The sequence below is a fragment of the Mercenaria mercenaria genome, chromosome 2 (assembly GCF_021730395.1).
Source record: "Mercenaria mercenaria strain notata chromosome 2, MADL_Memer_1, whole genome shotgun sequence".
Classification (NCBI taxonomy): domain Eukaryota; kingdom Metazoa; phylum Mollusca; class Bivalvia; order Venerida; family Veneridae; genus Mercenaria; species Mercenaria mercenaria.
Genome location: NC_069362.1, coordinates 10,004,360 through 10,025,036, shown reverse-complemented (window position 1 = coordinate 10,025,036; position 20,677 = coordinate 10,004,360). Strand labels below are relative to the sequence as shown.

The 20,677-nt window shown below is 34.3% G+C and overlaps 1 protein-coding gene across 1 annotated transcript in view; it reads right to left on the bottom strand.

The window, feature by feature from the left end:
* Positions 1-2,415: 2,415 nt before the first annotated feature.
* LOC123563145 (eukaryotic peptide chain release factor GTP-binding subunit ERF3A-like) overlaps positions 2,416-20,677 on the bottom strand; it is a 29,977-nt gene continuing 11,715 nt past the window's right edge. The window contains exons 7-14 of the mRNA XM_045355770.2: positions 17,986-18,166; positions 16,889-17,043; positions 14,986-15,132; positions 14,478-14,652; positions 10,274-10,375; positions 9,678-9,749; positions 6,306-6,561; positions 2,416-5,280 (exon numbers count right to left, since the gene is read on the bottom strand). Of these exons, the coding sequence (XP_045211705.1) occupies positions 5,237-5,280; positions 6,306-6,561; positions 9,678-9,749; positions 10,274-10,375; positions 14,478-14,652; positions 14,986-15,132; positions 16,889-17,043; positions 17,986-18,166 (1,132 nt within the window). The 3' untranslated portion in view covers positions 2,416-5,236. The remainder of the gene's footprint in view (positions 5,281-6,305; positions 6,562-9,677; positions 9,750-10,273; positions 10,376-14,477; positions 14,653-14,985; positions 15,133-16,888; positions 17,044-17,985; positions 18,167-20,677) is intronic.

The window sequence follows — 20,677 nt, the reverse complement described above, 5'->3', positions numbered from 1 at the left end:
GCATTTAAATATGTGTTTTCAAGAACAACTAGCACTAACAGCTTAGAGGAATGCGAAGCAAAATTGTAGTAAGTTTCAAGTTGCAAACCACCTTTAAAAAGCTGACTCCTTATATTACACCTATCTACTTCTCAGTTTCACCTGAACTGTGCTTTAAATTACATACAAACTACGTAGAAGTGAATTAACAAAACTTAATAAAAACATTTTTCACATATAAATATTTGTCTTTTAATAAAAGTAACAAAATTTCTAACAGTAAAATTGACCCTATTATTGGTCCTTGAACAAAAGGTAGTTTATTGTTGGCAGTTATCAGAAAACATAAAACCAGACCCTGTATATGTAAGTTTTTTTTTTCTTTTGGCTTTTTCACGTTTCTTCAATAGTATTTTAGTTTTCTATGACTGGCAGTTAACCTGACCAGTGTTTCTACATTCTGTACCAGTACAAGCATTTGCTCCACATCTTCTCAACACAAATCAGAGGTGGAACATTATCAATTACAGATAGTTATTTTCGATCAAATCATCACAGAAAACATGCATGTCGCCCACAATAAATAGACTATTAAGCTAAGTGACATGGTTAAGCTAACTGAACAATGTTGCATGACTATTATATTTGTGGCATGGTAAGTACCACACTGTGTCTAATCACAAATCAAACTCAAGCAATATTCAAGTGTATCTATGTCTGGTCTTAAAACAGAGGTCAAAGTCGACTTTGCAATACCAGTCTGGTTGAGAGTTCTTTGACCAGTTAGTGTTAATGGTAACTCTTTCCGTAACTGCAGTAATACACAAAATTGCTGAATCATGCAAAAATGGTTAACTTGAGCCCTAATATTACACCACAAATAAATGTTTTATACTTCAACAGGATTTTACTGACCACGTGTACTTATTATAACAAAATGTAATGAAAACAAAATAATTTACCTCGGTATCAATTAAGTTTAAACACCTTTCTTAGTAACTGGTTACTTTTTCAGATGATTTTAACAAACCAAATAACTGTTTTAAGAACCTAACAACTTTCTTGTTTTGATTTTGCTGCATTTAAGGTAGTTCTGCACATTTGGATCGAAAAATTTTCTAAAATGTAGAATTTGATTAAACCCTGATTTTTCAAAACTTCAGAATATACTTAGAAAATTCAGCAAATAAAAATGATGGAGTCGTTTGCTTGATTTTTTGCTAGACTGATTTGAAATATTTAGACTTCACGCATTTTTTTGGAAGTCTATGGGAAAATTACAACTTTCATATCATTTTCGTCAATAGAAACTTTTTTACAATGTAGATTTTAATGAAACTTCTCACAGTCGTATATAAATATATGGTCTATAATATGGTAAAATAAAATGTATAGGTCCGTGTGCTTATTTTTGAGCTATTTGACCAAACTTAAAGTGAACCGCACATTTCAAGACAATTTAAGACATTATTTTAAATTATTTAAACATCACAGATGTTTTAATATCATATATTAACCTTAGAGAGATAGTAACAATGCCATTGAAATACATTTACTCACGGGTTGCCATTAATTCATAAAATCATTTTCATTTCCGTACGCCAAATCCTAGCTTTATTCTATGTTTTCCGGAAAATGACGTTACGCCATCACTTACAGTTTATCAAACGTGCAGAACTACCTTAAGTCCAACTGAAACAATTATAGGTTATACACGCCACATTCAAGCTTATGATGGTGGAATACCCCAGGTGCCCCTCCTGGCATTAAGATAGAACCATTTACATTACTAAGCAATCTGGCTGGCTTCTTCACATGGTAGATTCTACAACCCAAACAAAGCTCTAAACCAACAGCAGTGTAGGCAAATACATTTTGTTAATTTGCCTGTACAATGTACAAAAACTGAAAATAGATATTATATGCAATGTTTTTCGCATCATATTTTTGGCGACCTGTAGGATGTAGTCATTAATCCTAAAGATGTCTCATATAATAAGAAATGAACACTTCATCATCTCAGAGTAAAAGGTGGATAATTGCACTGTCATAAAGAAGCACTATCCACTTCTTGCGTGAAGGTGATGATTCAGACCAATCACAATTTACATACTCCATCAACACATGACCAAGTACCCTAGTGTAACATACAATGCTTCCTCCAAAATACAATGGAATAAATGAGCATAGCGAAGAAACATTAGAAGTATACGATTTTATTCAATTCAGCTTAAAACAAAAACCTTCTACATCTGAACCTTCCTGCTGAGAGCCATCCTGTTGTTATAAAAACAACATACAGACAATCTTCGGTTTTGAGTGGCCAACATCATCACTAATCCATTGTTTTGCAGATTAACACGAACTTCTCCCAACCACAAACAGTCAAAGGACATAAATTATAATATAAATAGTTACAGAAACGAGACAGTGATACAAATTTTAAAATTTCTTTAATTCAACGGTATTTTGTATTGAATAAATATTGTACAAATCTTGTTCACCAATTACCTGAACTGATTTACTGTACAGATTCATTTAATATAATGAATGATATTCCAAAAATGTCAATAGTAATAGTATTAACAATAGCTGACAACTGTTAATCGAATTTACTGGTGGAACAAATATGTTGCAGAAACATTAAAGTATCATTTGCAACCCTTCAACAGCCTTTACACATGCAAAGACACTAAAAACCTGTTTCAATATAACTTAAATACAGAAAATAAAGGATATCAGACGAGGCAACAGACTTCTTTAAATGACAATGTTTACTCAAAAATGTTTGGCAAAAGCAAGGTAAAAAGTACACATGTATAAAGTTCTTTACATTCAAAATGTGAACAGTTCATTCCAAAATCTAAATTCATTTCATTTTCTGGTGCAAAATTTCCAATCATATATCCATTATTGACAATCAAATGCACTATTTTGGTTAACATGCCATAAAGATTTTTATCTGAACATAAAATTATCAGAACATATAACAGGAAGTACATTGTTAACAATAACATATTTGTGTTTTTAAGTAATCCGTAACAATGACGAATTTTATCAAATTTCTTCAAGGTATTTTTTTCAACAGCAAGTTTATTTTTCAACAGACAAATTTACCATACATGGCATAATGCAAATAAAGGTAAAGAAAATAAAAATAAATGCTGGATAAAATTCAGAAAGAAGACTTGAAGTGCAAACTCATTGAATAGAACTAAATCTCGGTCAGGCAAAACTTACATGGGTGTGTAATCCTGAAAACACAAAGAACCTGCATAATAAAATGATATTATACACAAAAATAATATTTATAAACAGTAATTGTAACATAAATAAACTAGCACTATCAAAATATAGCACAAATTTCCTTATCCTTTCAGTACAACCTATTTTCTTAAGGTTGAATAATTCAACAAGAGGTTCGTATGTACATTGTAATTTTCTATTTTACATGTATGAACACAGTTAGCAATATTAAACAATAACATGGTGTTAAATGATACATTCAACACAATCTGCAAAAATAATTTGGAACTGTCAAACTTCTCAGCAGGGTAATTTATAAATATCTAAGACTATGGCTGCCTTTAGATTAACAAAAGCATAACAAAATTCTCATCATCTGAAATTACTTTTTGTTTGTATTGTTTAAATCTGATGTCATCAATTATTTACCATAAGTTGGATAACAAAGACCTGTTTTTAGGGCCTTAGCAGCAACGATAAACTATTCAAAAGCCTTAACTGGATAAAAACAAAGACATTTCAACTGAAATACTGGTGCATACCAACCAGTGAAAAGATGTTTGAAAGTACAACTTGTTACAGCTGGCAGTCATCAATGAGGTAGAGAATTACCCTACAAACTTGACAAGAAAGCAGCATTGCATTTCTCATTGTTTTCAATAACTAATGTCCAAAAATGATGTTGACTTTTCCCAACTTTCTATTATAGGCCATTGTTAAAATGAAAGGCCATTGCTTGTAAAGTTTGAACAGTTGATATCCTCACAATGCCCACATGTGTAAAAATGTTATCTTTTCTATTTTTAAAACATTTTATTCCATTACATATACAATAGTACTGTAATTCTTCAGCAGAATGTCAACATCCCATTCAGTTAGTTTGAGTAACAAACTGAGAGTCTCTATATGGAATGTTTCTGTATATACATTAACATTGTAGAGATTTGTCATCTTCAAAAAAAATGGACCACAATAACTGTTGTCAAGTGCATTTTATGCTAAAGAGAGCTATCAAAATTGAATACCATCTCATTTTTCATCTCTGTATTCATTTATAAATGTACAAGGTTTCATATCATTGAAAGGAACATTTACAATACCGGTAAGTCTCTGTCATGTCAATTTCTTGCTAACACCACTCTGCTGATCAAATTCTGCTCACAACAGTACATTTCAGCTTCCAAAATATCATTCATGTTACATTTGTATTTATCAATCTTTGCAAGTTGTTCCTATTAAGTAGCCTGTAACAGTTCATTATACTACTAAGAACCACATTTATTCTATTTGCATGCACTCCCAATTTCTTAAGAGATTCAAAAATCAGCAAAAAAATATTCTGAAGACTGATCTTAAATGACCTTGCAGCAAAACTGGAAAAAGTGTTATTATAAAGCAAATGGCAAGAATCTATTTAAGCTTGCACACATTTAAGACAAAGAGAAGAAACGAGATAAATAAGGGACAGAACTCCGTAAATGACAGGATGATTGGACCAGTACTAAGCATATCTGTAATTGATGGTGAACACAAGGTAGACTGTCCTCCTGTGCAGCAGTACCTGAGAATACAAACTACATACACATCCACAAAAACCCAGCTTCGGGTACATTAACTCCAGTCTGCAGAAAAATAAAGCTATAATGTTCATGATTTACTGATGTTCACAACTGAACTCAATGCATATACAAAAGAAACAAGCATACAGCTTGTTGAAACTCTTCTGCAGTAGTAATTGCTACTTGATTTGATTAGCAAAGTCACATTTCCTACAAATGCACCACATCGTTGATTCTTATATGGCGCATTAAATGGAACAGAATAAAGAATTGCATCGACACAACACCATACAAGAAGCACCAAATCATTATCGCTGAAGTCCAGAGCTGCATTAGTATCCCCTGCAATGTGGTGAATACAATGTTTATATCTTCATTTATACATGAGCAGAATGTTCCATATCCCGATGCGATGTAGTCGTCTTCAATTTGGTAATGGCCTATGTTATTGTTTATTCTATTACTTTTAATACTTGACCTATGGCTATTGTGCGACCTGAAACATATAACAATGGCAGTGAATAAATCATATTGCTATGGAACAAAAATGTTTTTTCCGAGACAGCAACATTTCAAGGTGGCGTATAAAACTCTTTTAACAAGGCTTACATACAGCTAGGGTAAGCCCTCCATGTCCAAAAGTTTTACTGCATTATATACAATATTTTCTGCTCCAGGGATCAGAGTCTTAAGTGTATAACCCTCTGTTGGTTTAAACATACATGCATTAAATCAATTTGAAGACATAATAAAATGTTGTGACACCAAGTATCCTGTAATAAGGAATACTGAACATTTTAGCAAGAAAATTTCATAAAGCTTTACATGTCACCTTAAACATATTTTTTTTGTTAGGTTTAAGGTTACACCAACACGGTTGTATGGCAATTTTCCAGCTTTGGTGGTTGAGAAAGACACTAGGTGCCCCTCCATGTATTATTTCATCAGAGGCTGGCACCTGGGTAGAATAATCAACCTTCCATAAGCCAAATGGATGGCTTCCTCGCATGAAGAATTTAACACCAAGAGTGAGGCTCGAACCCACATCGTCAAGGGGCAAGTGATTCAAAATCTATGACCTAAACCACTTGGCCACAGTGGCCCAAATTAAACAGATTAGAAGGCAACTTATTTACCGGTAAGTGATTTAAGAAAAATATTTGGAGTCTGCTAAAAATGATGCCTATCTCAAGTGATGATTTCAAGTAATATAACAGATGGGCTTTAAATATCTACAATACAAACAGTATTCAACCAAGTCAAAACAGCCAAACAGAACAGAAATCAGGGCCCAGTTGTTCGAAACTTTAACCAGCTGTTAAGCTAACCGCCAGTTAAATTTTGTTTATTTGTCTATACAAAAGTGGTATGTTTTGTTTATTGTGCAAAGACTTAGAAGTTTTCACAACTCATACAGCTATTTTTCTAAGTATTCTAAAATTTCGAAATATAACCCTAAATGTTGATCGACTGTTAGCTTAATCGTCTGTTAAAGTTAACTCGGTCCTGATGCAAACATACCTTCATCTCGTAATGTAAATCTACCCATCTGAGGGAAGTCTGAGAATGTCTCCATACAGATCACACCAGCATTCACATGGAATCGAGCTATACCAATCTGGTCTTGCATTATAAATCGTGTTTTAGTCTTTTTACCAGATTTTTTGTCTATTAAACATATCAGGTTTTTAATGGTCACTTCCTCCGCTGCAGTATGAAGATGTAACACAGCACTATAACCTGCACAGATGATTGACTTGTGCTCCAGTATCACTATCTGTATGGTATACATAGTAACAGCAATGTTAAAAGTCATATATATTTACCAGGTTTAATATAAGATTTGTAATTAGGAATATGCACAAGTTCTGCTTTAGACTTTCAGAGCACTATATCATTCTGCCTAAGAATGTTTGTTTGTTTTGGGTTTAACACCATTTTTTCAACAGTATTTCAGTTATGTAATGGCGGGCAGTTAACCTAAACAGCGTTCCTGGTTTCTGTACCAGCACAAACCTGTTCTCCACAAGTAACTGCCAACTTCCCTTCAGAGGTGGAGGACGAATGTTTTCAGACACAATGTCTTTTATCAATTCATTACGAAGAACATATGCTCCGCCCAGGGATCAAACTCAAGACCCTGTTATCTCTCCCTATTGACCTATGCAGGTAGGTCTACATAAGAATGAGTGCATATTCAGCAATACAAAGCTTATAATCTTTTCATTACACAATAATCACCACCTCAGCATAGTGTGGTCAACTCTTCTTTATATAAATGCAGTTAACCATAATTTGCACAGTAACTAAGTATTCATAATGAATAAATGATGTTCAGTGGATCATGTCAAGCAGAATGGAAAATATTGATGTCTCCTGTCTAATTGTAAGTAAATGGAGATTTCACTTGCTTTTGTAAACTGATCAAGTTCAGGGATTTTTTTTACCAAGAAGGGAAGGGGCCAAGGCCTGTGATTTGGGGGAAAAAATAGTTGGGTATTTGGGCAAAGGGGAATAAAAAACCTGATGTAAAGTCAATTTTGGGGGGAAACTGCACGATTTAAAAGAAATTTTCTGAGGGGAAGGGGCCTATTAACGGCCCCTATTATGAAGGAAAATAATCCCTGAAATTTAGTTGATACTCTAACAACAAGAGGACCATGATGGTCCCGAATCCCTCACCTCTTCCTACATGACCCAGTTCTGAGTATGTCGTCGTTTTTTCTATTATTTGACAGTGACCTAGTTTTTGAGCTCATGTTACCCAGTTTTGAACCTGATCTAGATATTATCAAGATAAAAATTCTGACCAATTTTCATGAAGATCCATTGAAAAATATGGTCTCTAGAGAGGTCACAAGGTTTTTCTATTATTTGACCTACTGACCTAGTTTTCGAAGGTACGTGACCCTGTCTTGAACTTTACCTAGATATCATCAAGCTGAACATTCTCACTAATTTTCATGAAGGTCTCATGAAAAATATGTAGCCTCGTTAAATAAAGTCTTTATTATTATTATTATTATTATTATTACAAGGTTTTTCTATTTTTATAACTACTGGCCTAGTTTTTGACCGCACATGACCCAGTTTCGAAACTGACCTAGATATCATCAAGGTGAACATTCAGATCAATTTTCATGAAGATCCATTGAAAAATATGGCCTCTAGAGAGTTCAAAAGATTTTTCTAATTTTAGACCTACTGACCTAGTTTTTGACCACAGTTGACCCAGTTTCAAATATGAGCTAGATATCATCAAGATGAACATTCAGACCAACTTTCATACAGATCACATGAAAAGTATGGCCTCTAGAGAGGTCACAAGGTTTTTTTATTATTTGACCTACTGACCTAGTTTTTTTACGGGATGTGACCCAGTTTCAAACTTGACCTAGATATCATCAAGCTAAACATTCTGACCAATTTTCATGAAGATCCATTCAAGGGTATGGCCCCTAGAGAGGTCACAAGGTTTTTCTATTTCAAGACCTACTGACCTAGTTTTTGATAGCAGTTGACCCAGTTTCAAACTTGACCTATATATCATAAAGATAAACATTCAGACCAACTTGAAAAATATGGCCTCTAGAGAGGTCACAGCGTTTTTTCATTATTTGACCTACTGACCTACTTTTTGAAGGCACGTGACCCACTTTCGAACTTGACCTAGATATCATCAAGATGAACATTCTGACCAATTTTTATGGAGATCCATTCAAAAGTATGGCCTCTAGAGAGGTCACAAGGTTTTTCTATTTTTAGACCTACTGACCTAGTTTTTGACCGCACATGACCCTGTTTTGAACTTGATCTAGATATCATCAAGATGAACATTCAGACCAACTTGCATACAGATCCCATGAAAAATATGGCCTCTAGAGAGGTCACAAGGTTTTTCTATTATTTGACCTACTGACCTAGTTTTTGAAGGCACATGACCCAGTTTCGAACTTGACCTAGATATCATCAAGGTGAACATTCTGATCAATTTTCATGAAGATCTCATGAAAAATATGGCCTCTAGAGAGGTCACAAGGTTTTTCTATTTTTAGACCTACTGACCTAGTTTTTGACCGTATGTGACACAGTTTCGAACTTGACCTAGATATCATCAAGATGAACATTCAGACCAACTTTCATACAGATCCCATGAAAAATATGGCCTTTAGAGAGGTCACAAGGTTTTTCTATTATTTGACCTACTGACCTAGATTTTGACGGCACGTGACCCAGTTTCAAACTTGACCTAGCTATCATCAAGGTGAACGTTCTGACCAATTTTCATGAAGATCTTTTGAAATATATGGCCTCTAGAGAGGTCACAAGGTTTTTCTATTTTTAGACCTACTGACCTAGTTTTTGATGGCGCGTGACCCAGTTTCGAACTTGACCTAGATATCATCAAGGTGAACATTCTGACCAATTTTCATGAAGATCTTGTGAAAAATATGGCCTCTAGAGAGGTCACAAGGTTTTTCTATTTTTAGACCTACTGACCTAGTTTTTGATGGCACGTGACCCAGTTTCGAACTTGACCTAGATATCATCAAGGTGAACATTCTGACCAACTTTCATAAAGATCCCATGAAATATGTGACCTCTAGAGCGGTCACAAGCAAAAGTTTACGGACAGACGCACGCACGCACGGAGGGACGACGGACGCCGCGCGATCACAAAAGCTCACCTTGTCACTTTGTGACAGGTGAGCTAAAAACATACTAAATATCAAAGTGGCAAAATCAGGTTTATGTACAAAGGTAGATTTTCTATTTTGAAGTACTTTTATTTTCAATCTGCAGATTACCCCTTTGTAAAATAAAATTTCTCATACAATTTCTGATAAGACTTGTATATTTCAAGTTTATAGTGACAAATGAAAAGAAACGTACCTTTGCATCAAATATTCTACCTGTATTACAAGGTGCATCTAACGCACATATCACAAAGCCTTGAGATACATCCTACAATACAAAGTCAAACTTATCCTAGAAATGTCTATTACAACTAAACTCAAAAGAAAATAATTTTGTACAATAAAATCATACAAGTTGTTTCATGACTTAGACAAGAACCGATGTGTTTCCATCAAATAAGCAAAACTTGGTTCCATGATAAACTTACATTAGTTTTTGTTTTGCAATACTAAAAGTCACACCAACAAGATGTAGGTAATGTAACTCCTCTTGTTTTTTGGTGGAGGAGGAACACCCCAGATGTCTGGAAGTGCACCATGCTAGAACCAACCAACCTTCTGAAGCAAGCTGGATGGCTTCTTCACATGAGAACACAGAGTTCATATTTACCATAGTGCAAAGCAAGTTGTTCACTTATGAACTTACCAACTTGGCCATAGAGGCGCCACCAAGGTGCGGAGCAAATGATTCAGTTATAAACTTAACCACTTGGCAATGGAGGTCAAAACTTCAGTTTTTAAAAGCATCGATAAAATGCAAATACAATTCACATAGGAGATAAGTGAAAGTACCTCTTCTTCAATTCCCGACACTTTACATTTGACATTTTCTCCTGGATGAACCTCATCTGTTTCCTCATCATAGGACCATAACTGCATAATCTTTACTGTACACTGTCAATATATATATATAATATATGTAGCTACTCCCAAATCAACAAGTTAGCGCACATGAATCAGGGATGCTTACTGTAAAATCATTTTATTTCGTGGACATAAAATTTCGTGGTTTTGGTCAAAACGGCAATTTCGTGGGGATATGAATTCACTGATTTCAACTTTTGAACATAAAATGAATGAAAATTCTACTTGTTTGTTGGGATTAAATTTCGTGGATTGACTCAATCACGAAATCCACAAAAATTAGTCCCCCACGAATATTAATGATTTCACAGTATGTGTATTTTAACAGTAATTTATAGAATATCTAAAATATTTAAGATATATATATATAGAGGATATCTGTTTGTTTTGGTGTATTAAAAGTCAAAATGTTTGAGTGAACATCAGAACCAATATTTTCACAAATGAAAATGTAAAATATGGTGCTCGCGATAAAAGATGTTTTACCTAGCATGTAAAATAAACAAGTCTTCTTTATAGTTAAGTTTTCGAAGTAGGCCTTGAGAAACAAAAATCAAACACCAAATCATAGAAAGAAAGAGTTGTTTGACATGAAAATTGAACAGCATGTAAAACATGTATATTACTTTACGAAACACGTGTCTGTATACTGATATAAACATTGAATTCCGGAAAAGGACTGCCTAAAGGAGCTCCACTTCCTGACAGTTAAACGCCTTTAAAAACTCACCATTTTCAAAGAACAGTTACACATGTTCGTTTTGATGCATTTGCAATAGCGTGCGAGTGGTGAAATTTCGCATAACAAGGTGGAACACAGTTTTCAGCAATTGTTTATCTTTATTTCTTTACAAATGGTATTCATTTTCAAAGGGAGACAACTTTTTCCGATTATTTTAAGTACAAGTGGCATTCATTTTTAAAGGGAGACAACTTTTTCAGATTATTTTAAGTAAATGTCGAGAAAAAGTTGTCTCCCTTTGAAAATGAATGCCATTTGTAAAGAAATAAAGATGAAACAATTGCTGAAAACTATGTTCCACCTTATGTGAAATTTCACCACTCGCACGCTATTGCAAATGCATCAAAATGAACATGTGTAACAGTTCTTTGAAAATGGTGTTTTTAAAGGCGTTTGACTGTCCAGAAGTGGGGCCCCTATAGGCAGTCATTTTCTGGAATTCAAAGTTTATATCAGAATACTGACACTTTTTTCGTAAAGTAATATACGTTTTACACGCTGTTCAATTTTCATGTCAAACAACTCTTTCTTTCTACGATTTGGTGTTGTTTGATTTTTGTTTCTCAAGGCCTTCTTCGAAACCTTAATGTCTTTTGAATGCTTACAACCGAATTTTTCAACATTCAATGAAAAATATATTTCTTACATTTATCTATACAACATCAGACATGTTTCTTAGTTATACTTCATAATTCACTTAAATATTTGTAAAGATGACTGCCATTATGTGTCATACCATTTCTAAGCTATTTTAACCACACAGTCATTTCCATTGAATCAACGAGACCTTAACTTTTACTGATTTTCCTAACTTACAAGAATTCTTGGAGAAAATTCTAAAACAGTCATTATTAGCAACAAGAGCTGTCAAAGGAGACAGCATGCTCGACTATTTCGATGCTGGATAGTGAAACTGGGCACATCTGAGGAAACTAGAGCTGTCACTGGAGTGTTTAATGACTCCAATTGTGGAAGAAGATATTGCACAATAGATGCTCAGTCTGTGTCAAAAATATCGACTTAAAGTAATAACAGTGGTAAAGATAAAATGTATCAAAACACTATATAAGTATATCCTAAGCAAAAAGGGACATAATTCATTAAATATTGGTGCCAGAGTTGTGCAGCTTGTGTCATATAGTGTGGGTGATGATGTTGAACAACTATTTTAAGTTTGAATCAAATCCATTCAGTAATAACAGAGTGAAAGTGCATCAAAACTTTAACCTAAAATTCTAAGTAAAAAGGGGGAATAATTAATAAAAAAGTTGGTGCCAGAGTTATGCACCTTGCGTCATATGGTGTGGGTGATGATGTTGAACAACTATTTTAAGTATGAATCAAATCCATTCAGTAATAACAGAGACAGAGTGAAAGTGCATCAAAAACTTTAACCAAAAATTCTAAGTAAAAAGGGGAAATAATTCATGAAAAATTGGTCCCAGAGTTATGCACCTTGCATCATATGATAAGGGTACTGATGTTGAACAATTGTTTATGTTTGAATTAGATCCATTCAGTAATAACAGAGATAGAGTGAAAGTGTACCAAAACTTTAACCTGAAATTCTAAGTAAAAAGGGGAATAATTCATGAAAAATTGTGCCAGAGTTATGCATCTTGTGTCATATGATGTGGGTGATGATGTTGAACAACTATTTTAAGTTTGAATCAAATCCATTCAGTAATAACAGAGGTAGAGTGAAAGTGTACCAAAACTTTAACCTGAAATTCTAAGTAAAAAGGTGGAATAATTCATGAAAAAATGGTGCCAGAGTTATGCATCTTGTGTCATATAATGTGGGTGATGATGCTGAACAACTATTTTAAGTTTGAATCAAATCCATTCAGTAATAACAGAGGTAGAATGAAAGTGTACCAAAACTTTAACCTGAAATTCTAAGTAAAAAGGGGGAATAATTAATGAAACAAGAGCACCGCCTTGCGGGTGCTGACGCTCATCTGATTTTTTTTTTATAATAGAAATATTGTCCTACCCATGATTTTCTAAGTCTAAAAAGGCCCATTACTCTTGCAAAAAGCAGGATAGAGTTATGTTTCTTGATGTATAGTGTCCACTTATGATGGTGAAAAACTGTTGCAAGTTTTAAAGCAATAGCTTTGATAGTTTTTGAGAAAAGTTGACTTAAACATAATATTCAACCAAGAAAATGATTTTTCTAAGTCCAAAAGGGGCAATAATTATTGCAAAAGCAGGATGGAGTTATATTGCTTGCTGTACAGGGTCAGCTTATGATGGTGAACAAGAGTTGCAAGTTTTAAAGCAATAGCTTTGATAGTTTAAGAGAAAAAGTTGACCTAAACATAAAACTTAACCAAGAAATCTGATATTTTCTAAGTCCAAAAGGGGCCATAAATCTTGCAAAAAGCAGGATGGAGTTATGTTGCTTGCTGTACAGGGTCAGCTTATGATGGTGAACAAGTGTTGCAAGTTTTAAAGGAATAGCTTTGATAGTTTAGGATAAAAGCTGACCTAAACATAAAACTTAACCAAAGTCCAAAAGGGGCAATAATTATTGCAAAAAGCAAGATGGAGTTATGTTTCTTGATGTACAGGGTCTGCTTATGATGGTGAACAAGTATTCCAAGTTTCAAAGCAAAAGCTTTGATAGTTTAGGAGAAAAGTTGACCTAAACATAAAACTTAACCAAGAAATCTGATATTTTCTAAGTACAAAAGGGGCAATAAATCTTGCAAAAAGCAAGATGGAGTTATGTTTCTTGCTATACAGGGTCAGCTTATGATGGTGAACAAGTATTCCAAGTTTCAAAGCAATAGCTTTGATAGTTTAGGAGAAAAGCTGACCTAAACATAAAACTTAACCAGGCAACGCCGACGCCGACGCCGACGCCGACAACCGCTCAAGTGATGACAATAACTCATCATTTTTTTTCAAAAAATCAGATGAGCTAAAAATGGTGCCAGAGTTATGCACCTTGTGTCATATGATGTGGGTGATGATGTTGAACAACTATTTTAAGTTTGAATCAAATCCATTCAGTAATAACAGAGATAGAGTGAAAATGCATCAAAACTTTAACCTGAAAATCTAAATGAAAAGGGGGGATAATTCGTGAAATATTGGTGCCAGAGTTATGGCCCTTATGTCAGATGATGTGAATGATGATGAGGAATAAGTATTTCAAGTTTGAATCAAATCCATCAAGTAATTACAGAGATATGTTGAAAAAAGAGAAAGTGCACCAAAACTTTAACCAAGGTGGGGACGCGGAAAGACGCCGACGCCGGGGCGAGTAGGATAGCTCTCCTTATACTTTGTATAGTCGAGCTAAAAATGCTTGAGAACGAAAATCTAATGGAAAACTTAGAACCTAAGTAACCACCAGTAACTGAAAAACAGAATACAAACCCTATTTGGCATGAGTAAAACGCTCTGGTTTTTAGAGCAGATTCCAGATTCCACTTTGCCAATCAATATTGTACCCATGTCTTTGTACCTGTCTACCACTGGCATACGGAAAGGTTTATCTAATGCTCGACTGATTGCTGGAAGTCCATCTAAATATTCAATCAATGATGGGCCTCTATAATACAACAAAATGGAAAGTAGTAATTTGTACAAATAAATTAAACATAATTTCTGTTTTTTACTCAGTGAATCAGACACTCTTAAATGTTCTCAAGACAAAAAATCTAGACATCAGGCATACAGTAGTGCAACCATTTTAGATCTATTTAGCATGAAGACCATTAGTTACAAGTGATAGAGTTATTCATTTAACAATGACAGCAGGTAAAATCTGTTTTAACTAATACTCTGAACTGCTCAATGGTTCAGCTACTGAAGGTGTTAAAAACAGAAGTCTGGAACCTCATCGAGAATCCATCATAACTATACTCTTTTTTAAATAACCTACCTGTACCATGAGCAAATATCTTCTGGAGGGACATCACGTAGAAAAGCTCCCGTTAAACCAGATACTGGGAAAAATATTAGATCTGTTTTAGGATTGAAGCCGCACTTCTTTAGATATGGAACTAATTTATCTTTGCATTCCATGTACCTGCAAACAAACAAAGTTGTCCAAATTTATTGAAGAATGTGACAGCTCTCAGGAAGTGACAGAAAATTATTTTCAAATAGTAAAATACATGCATTTTTCCACTACTTACAGAGGGATGTGATAGAATTGAGCAAGTCAGTGCTGTACTAAGACCCTATCCTCTATGTACAAGCTGTTTGTATAAACAACCACTGCATTATAAATCAAACATAGCCATTCTGGCATAAAAAAGAAAACTGTCAGTTTCATTTCTAAACAAGAGGGCTATGAAGGCCCTGTATCGCTCATCTGACCTATTGACCTAAAGATCATCAAGATAGTTTCATTAAGATATGGTCATAAATGTGGCCTCTGTAGTGTTAACTAACTTTTTCTTTGATTTGACCCAGTGACCTAGTTTTTGACCCCACATGACCCAGATTCGATCTTGACATAAAGATCACCAAGATTAACATTCTGACTAAGTTTCATGAGATACAGTCATAAATGTGGCCTCTAGAGTGTCAACAAGCTTTTCCTTTGATTTGACCTGGTGACCTAGTTTTTGAATCCACCTGACCCAGATTTGAACTTGACCTATAGATCATCAATATTAACATTCTGACTTAGTTTCATTAAGATATGGTCATAAATGTGGCCTCTAGCGTGTTAACTAGCTTTTCCTTTGATTTGACCTGGTGACCTAGTTTTTGACCCTACATGACCCAGATTCAAACTGGACTTTGAGATCATCATTATTAACATTCTGACCAAGTTTCATGAAGAAACAGTCATAAATGTGACCTCTACAGTGTTAACAAGTGTTTCCTTTGATCTGACCTGGTGACCTAGTTTTTGACCCCAGATGACCCAATATCAAACTCATCCAAGATTTTATTCAGAATAACATTCTGACTAAGTTTCATTAAGACTGGGCCAAAATTGTGTCTCCTAGAGTGTTAACAAGCTTTTCCTTTGATTTGACCTGGTGACCTAGTTTTTGACCCCAGATGACCCAATATCAAAATTGTCCAAGATTTTATTGAGGGTAACATTCTGACCAAGTTTCATTAAGATTGGGTCAAAATTGTGACCTCTAGAGTGTTAACAAGCTTTTCCTTTGATTTGACTCAGTGACCTAGTTTTTGACCCCAGATGACCCAATATCAAACTCGTCCAAGATTTTGTTGAGGGCAACATTCTGGCCAAGTTTCATCAAGATTGGGCCAAAATTGTGACCTCTAGAGTGTTAACAAGCTTTTCCTTTGATTTGACCTGGTGACCTAGTTTTGATCCCAGATGACCCAATATCAAACTCGTCCAAGATGAGGGCAACATTCTGGCTAAGTTTCATTAAGACTGGGCCAAAATTGTGACCTCAAGAGTGTTAACAAGCTTTTCCTTTGATCTGACCTGGTGACCTAGTTTTTGACCCCAGATGACCCAATATGGAACTCATCAAAGATTTTATTGAGGGTAACATTCTGACCATGTTTCATTAAGATTGGGTCAAACTTGTGACCTCTAGAGTGTTAACAGTCAAATTGTTGACGACGGACGGACGACGGACACAGGTCGATCACAAAAGCTCACCTTGAGCACTTCGTGCATATGCACAGTCATGTGAAGTAAAAGCAACAACTGACATGACAGATGCCACATATCAAGAATATTTTACATTGTGATCAAGAAAACCTATCGACTTTATACAGAAATCAACATTTAAAGACATGCCATGGTCAAGCTGTGAAAAAACTGCAACTTAATATCTACTGACCTAGACTCTGCCCATTGTACAGTTGGGTCATCCATTTTATTAATTACAACTACAAGTTTTTTCACTCCAGCTGTTTTCACTAACATAGCGTGTTCTCTTGTCTGTCCTCCTCTCTCAAAACCAGTCTCGAACTCTCCTCTTCTTGCAGATATCACCTGAAATAATATTAAAATTGTCCATTTTAACCATGAAAACTTGCCACCAAAACTTGCATTTTTTCCTTAGTTTTTACAGAATTATGTAACATTTTCAACTAAAACTAAGTGTAACAAAATCTATTAATTCATACTACACAATATCAGTAACTATCATTTTTATCCAAATTTCAAGAGCCCATATGAAATTTAATATAGAAACGTTTAAATTACTTTCTGTTCCACATCTTAATACTTCTTTATAGAATTTAATGAAATCTGTCTCGAATATAAAATACCCCGTTACAAAACACTCAGGATTTTAACAGAAAGTGTAAGAACTTGAATTTTCAGAGATCTAGTCTAGTCATAGTGAAATCATGTCGGACAGTCTGACCTATACGAAAAAAAATGGCTAGGTCCGACTTGGGAGTGTATGTATATCCAATACGGTATTGAGTGGGTCATTTTTACTACCACTGAAGTGTTTTTACAACACAGTTTTCTTACGCATCTATTAATTTTCCATAACCTCGGTCAGACAAGTTTTCATTTGGTCAGACAAGTTATCCTGGGTCATCTGACCAAATGGCAAGACTAGTCTTGAAACTCTTTAGCCAAGACTGCTCGTCTTATTCTAAATTTCATACTTTAAACATTTAATAACGAGTATTGCTGAGGTGACTTTTACTATATTTTACAAAACAAGTATCATTTATTGTAAGGATATGAATCATCCTGTGGAAACATTATGTTTCATGCATGTCTATGTTCTTCAGGGATCTCAGATACAACTATCTGTTTAAGCAGTTAATACTATTATTTTCATCTGTATGACCATAATATGAAAAAATCAACAAAGATTGCACACCAATACTATTTCTGCAACTATAATTATATATATTATTGACAAACAAACAAATATTCCAACAAGGAACTTGTACAATTACAATAAAATCTCACCAGAATGGCTATGTCTGCTTGTGAAGCCCCTCCAATCATGTTAGGAACAAAACTTTTGTGACCTGGTGCATCAAGGATGGTGAAATGTTTGTTTTCTGTCTCAAAGTAAGCTCTGCCCACCTCCACAGTTTTACCCTTCTCTCTCTCCTCTAGGTTAGTATCTAATGCCCACGACAAATACCTGTCAGTTAAGAAAGAATTTGAATAGTGATACAACAGATCAGCCATTTACAATATTACATTACAGATAATTTTTTATGTTTTGTTTGTCACATCAACAAAATTATTGGTCATATAGCAAGTTTCTAGCTTTTAATGATGAAAATTCGAGGTGCCTCTATAGGAATAATTTTAGGCACAAGTGGTTATCTGGGTAGAACAAATAACTTCCATAAGCCTAATGGAAAGCTTCCTCCCATGAAAAATATTGTACTATCCAAGCAAGGTTTCAGTGACAGTAGTGTGGTCAAGTGATTGCAAGTCAGTAACCATGGAGGTTCCTACTACATATAATATCATGTTGAATTTTAAACACAATTTCATGTCCATTCTGTCTGTTTATACTCATACTAAAACAAACAGCTCAGACCATATGTCAACATTCCAGCTTTACTTGTTCAGACAAATGTGGAACACTTCTCAATATCTACTCAGAGACAAATGTGTTTACTTTTCATATTAAATAAGAAATTATATCAATAATTCATGTCTGTAACTATAAATTTTACAAAATAAAATATATCTTTATGGAAAATCTGACGGAAAAACGTTGTTAAATTCAAAACCTGAACAAGAACTCTTCTTTGGAAAACTTAGAAAACAACCTTTGCTTTGTTGTCACATATTCTGTTTAGAGCTATTCATATTTAATACACTTATCTCTTTAAGGGGGAATGGTACCTTGTCAAAATTTAAGATTTGCTAATAGTCGTATATATCAAAATAAACTTGAAGATATTTCAAATTTGTATCATCATCTTTTAGAGCGATAAACATGCGTATGACGTTACCATGACGTCGCAAACATCACCCGTTTTCGCGCTTTTTACGTCCGTTAATGGTAGCACTAAAATGGTATAAAACTCGATACTACAAACGTATTGTTGGCGTCAATGCATTAGATTATATATCAAACGACAGAATAAAGCAATTTCTTAGTGATCATTAACATGAAAAGGTATTTTCTATCCGAATTTTCGAAGGAGGTGCGAAAACAGACTTTTGGTTGTTTAAGAAAATTCAGGAAAAACATCGCTTCTGATCCATTTTGTCAAAGAATGGCCCGTGGAATTTTTGCCAAATTTTTGTATGTAAAAATTCATTATGTTGTTAATGGCTGTGCCAAAATAGAAAAAAGTTCACCGTAGCGTTTTTCTAGTACAACCGTTTAAATTAGAGTATTGTGACGCAATAAACAACGTCGCTTAAGACATGACGTAAGCACGTGAATATTTACATTATTAGCCTTATTTTTACACCAGTGGCTGCAAAGATGGTGCTCTCCATACATATGTGGAACGATGCTTTCTAGCGCCTGTATTAATTCAGCTTCTCCTTTTTGTTTGTTTTGATTGACAGCGTATGTGAATTGTTTAATGAATGATGATTTCACTTTTTCGGTTAATGATGGACAGGCTCGACTAATCTTTTCAAGTTTATTTCCTACGATCCGTTTTGTATGTGCTGGATCTGAAAATTTTACAATGTCAGAATTAACTTTCTCCTATGTTTATTTCGTTGCTGTAGAGTCATCGTCCTCTATAATATGTTTGTACATCAGTCCAGAATTGCATGCCTCTTTATGCAATTGAGCACGAATATCGGGCTCCATAGCTTTTACAGAATTGCTCCAATTTTTTGGCATCTGTGAAGTTGACCATATTTAATTGTTTTCGTGTAAACTTTGGTAAGTTTTCACACAGTTATTGTTACTTTCAAACATTACATATATTGCAACAATATTTGTTACTTATTTATAAACTTGAACCCAAATAATAAAACAGTTATTGACTGTTAAGCCATCAGATATGATGTGATATTCAACGGAGGAGGACAATATTGACCTCTTCCAGTGAATACCATAGCATATCCAATGGCTCAAGGGTCAATAATAATATAATTTTCAAAACGAAATTAACATAAATAATTGACAGAAAACTCAATAAAAATATTGCTCTTTTTCACTCTAACTTTTAGAAAATTATTATATTTATATAGCAGTCATAGATAATTATCACTCACACGGGTGTGTTAAATTTGCATATATATTATTTTTGTATGTGTATTTATTTTATGTAATAAGTTGTTTTGAAACAAACATAATATTTTGATGGCAAATTTATATTTATAGATAGATTTATTGATAATATTTCTTTAGTACTAATATTTACGAGATTATCCCATTTTTGTTTTCATGCAAAAATATAGCCAAGGGAGACAAACAGATACCGATTAAGTACGGCTGTTATATACATTCTTATTACAGAAACACAACCTAAAGTATAGATTTGTACCAGCATCGTGTTGACTTGTCAGGAAATTATCAGTAGCGCGGTACGGTGACCTCGGAAAAGGGCGCATAACATGCGAGATTGTCGGCTTATATGGAAATTCCAAATGAATTCATATTATTGTTTGTTTTGATTGATAGAATCCTGTTTTACGGCCCTTTCAGTATTTCAGTTATGTCAGG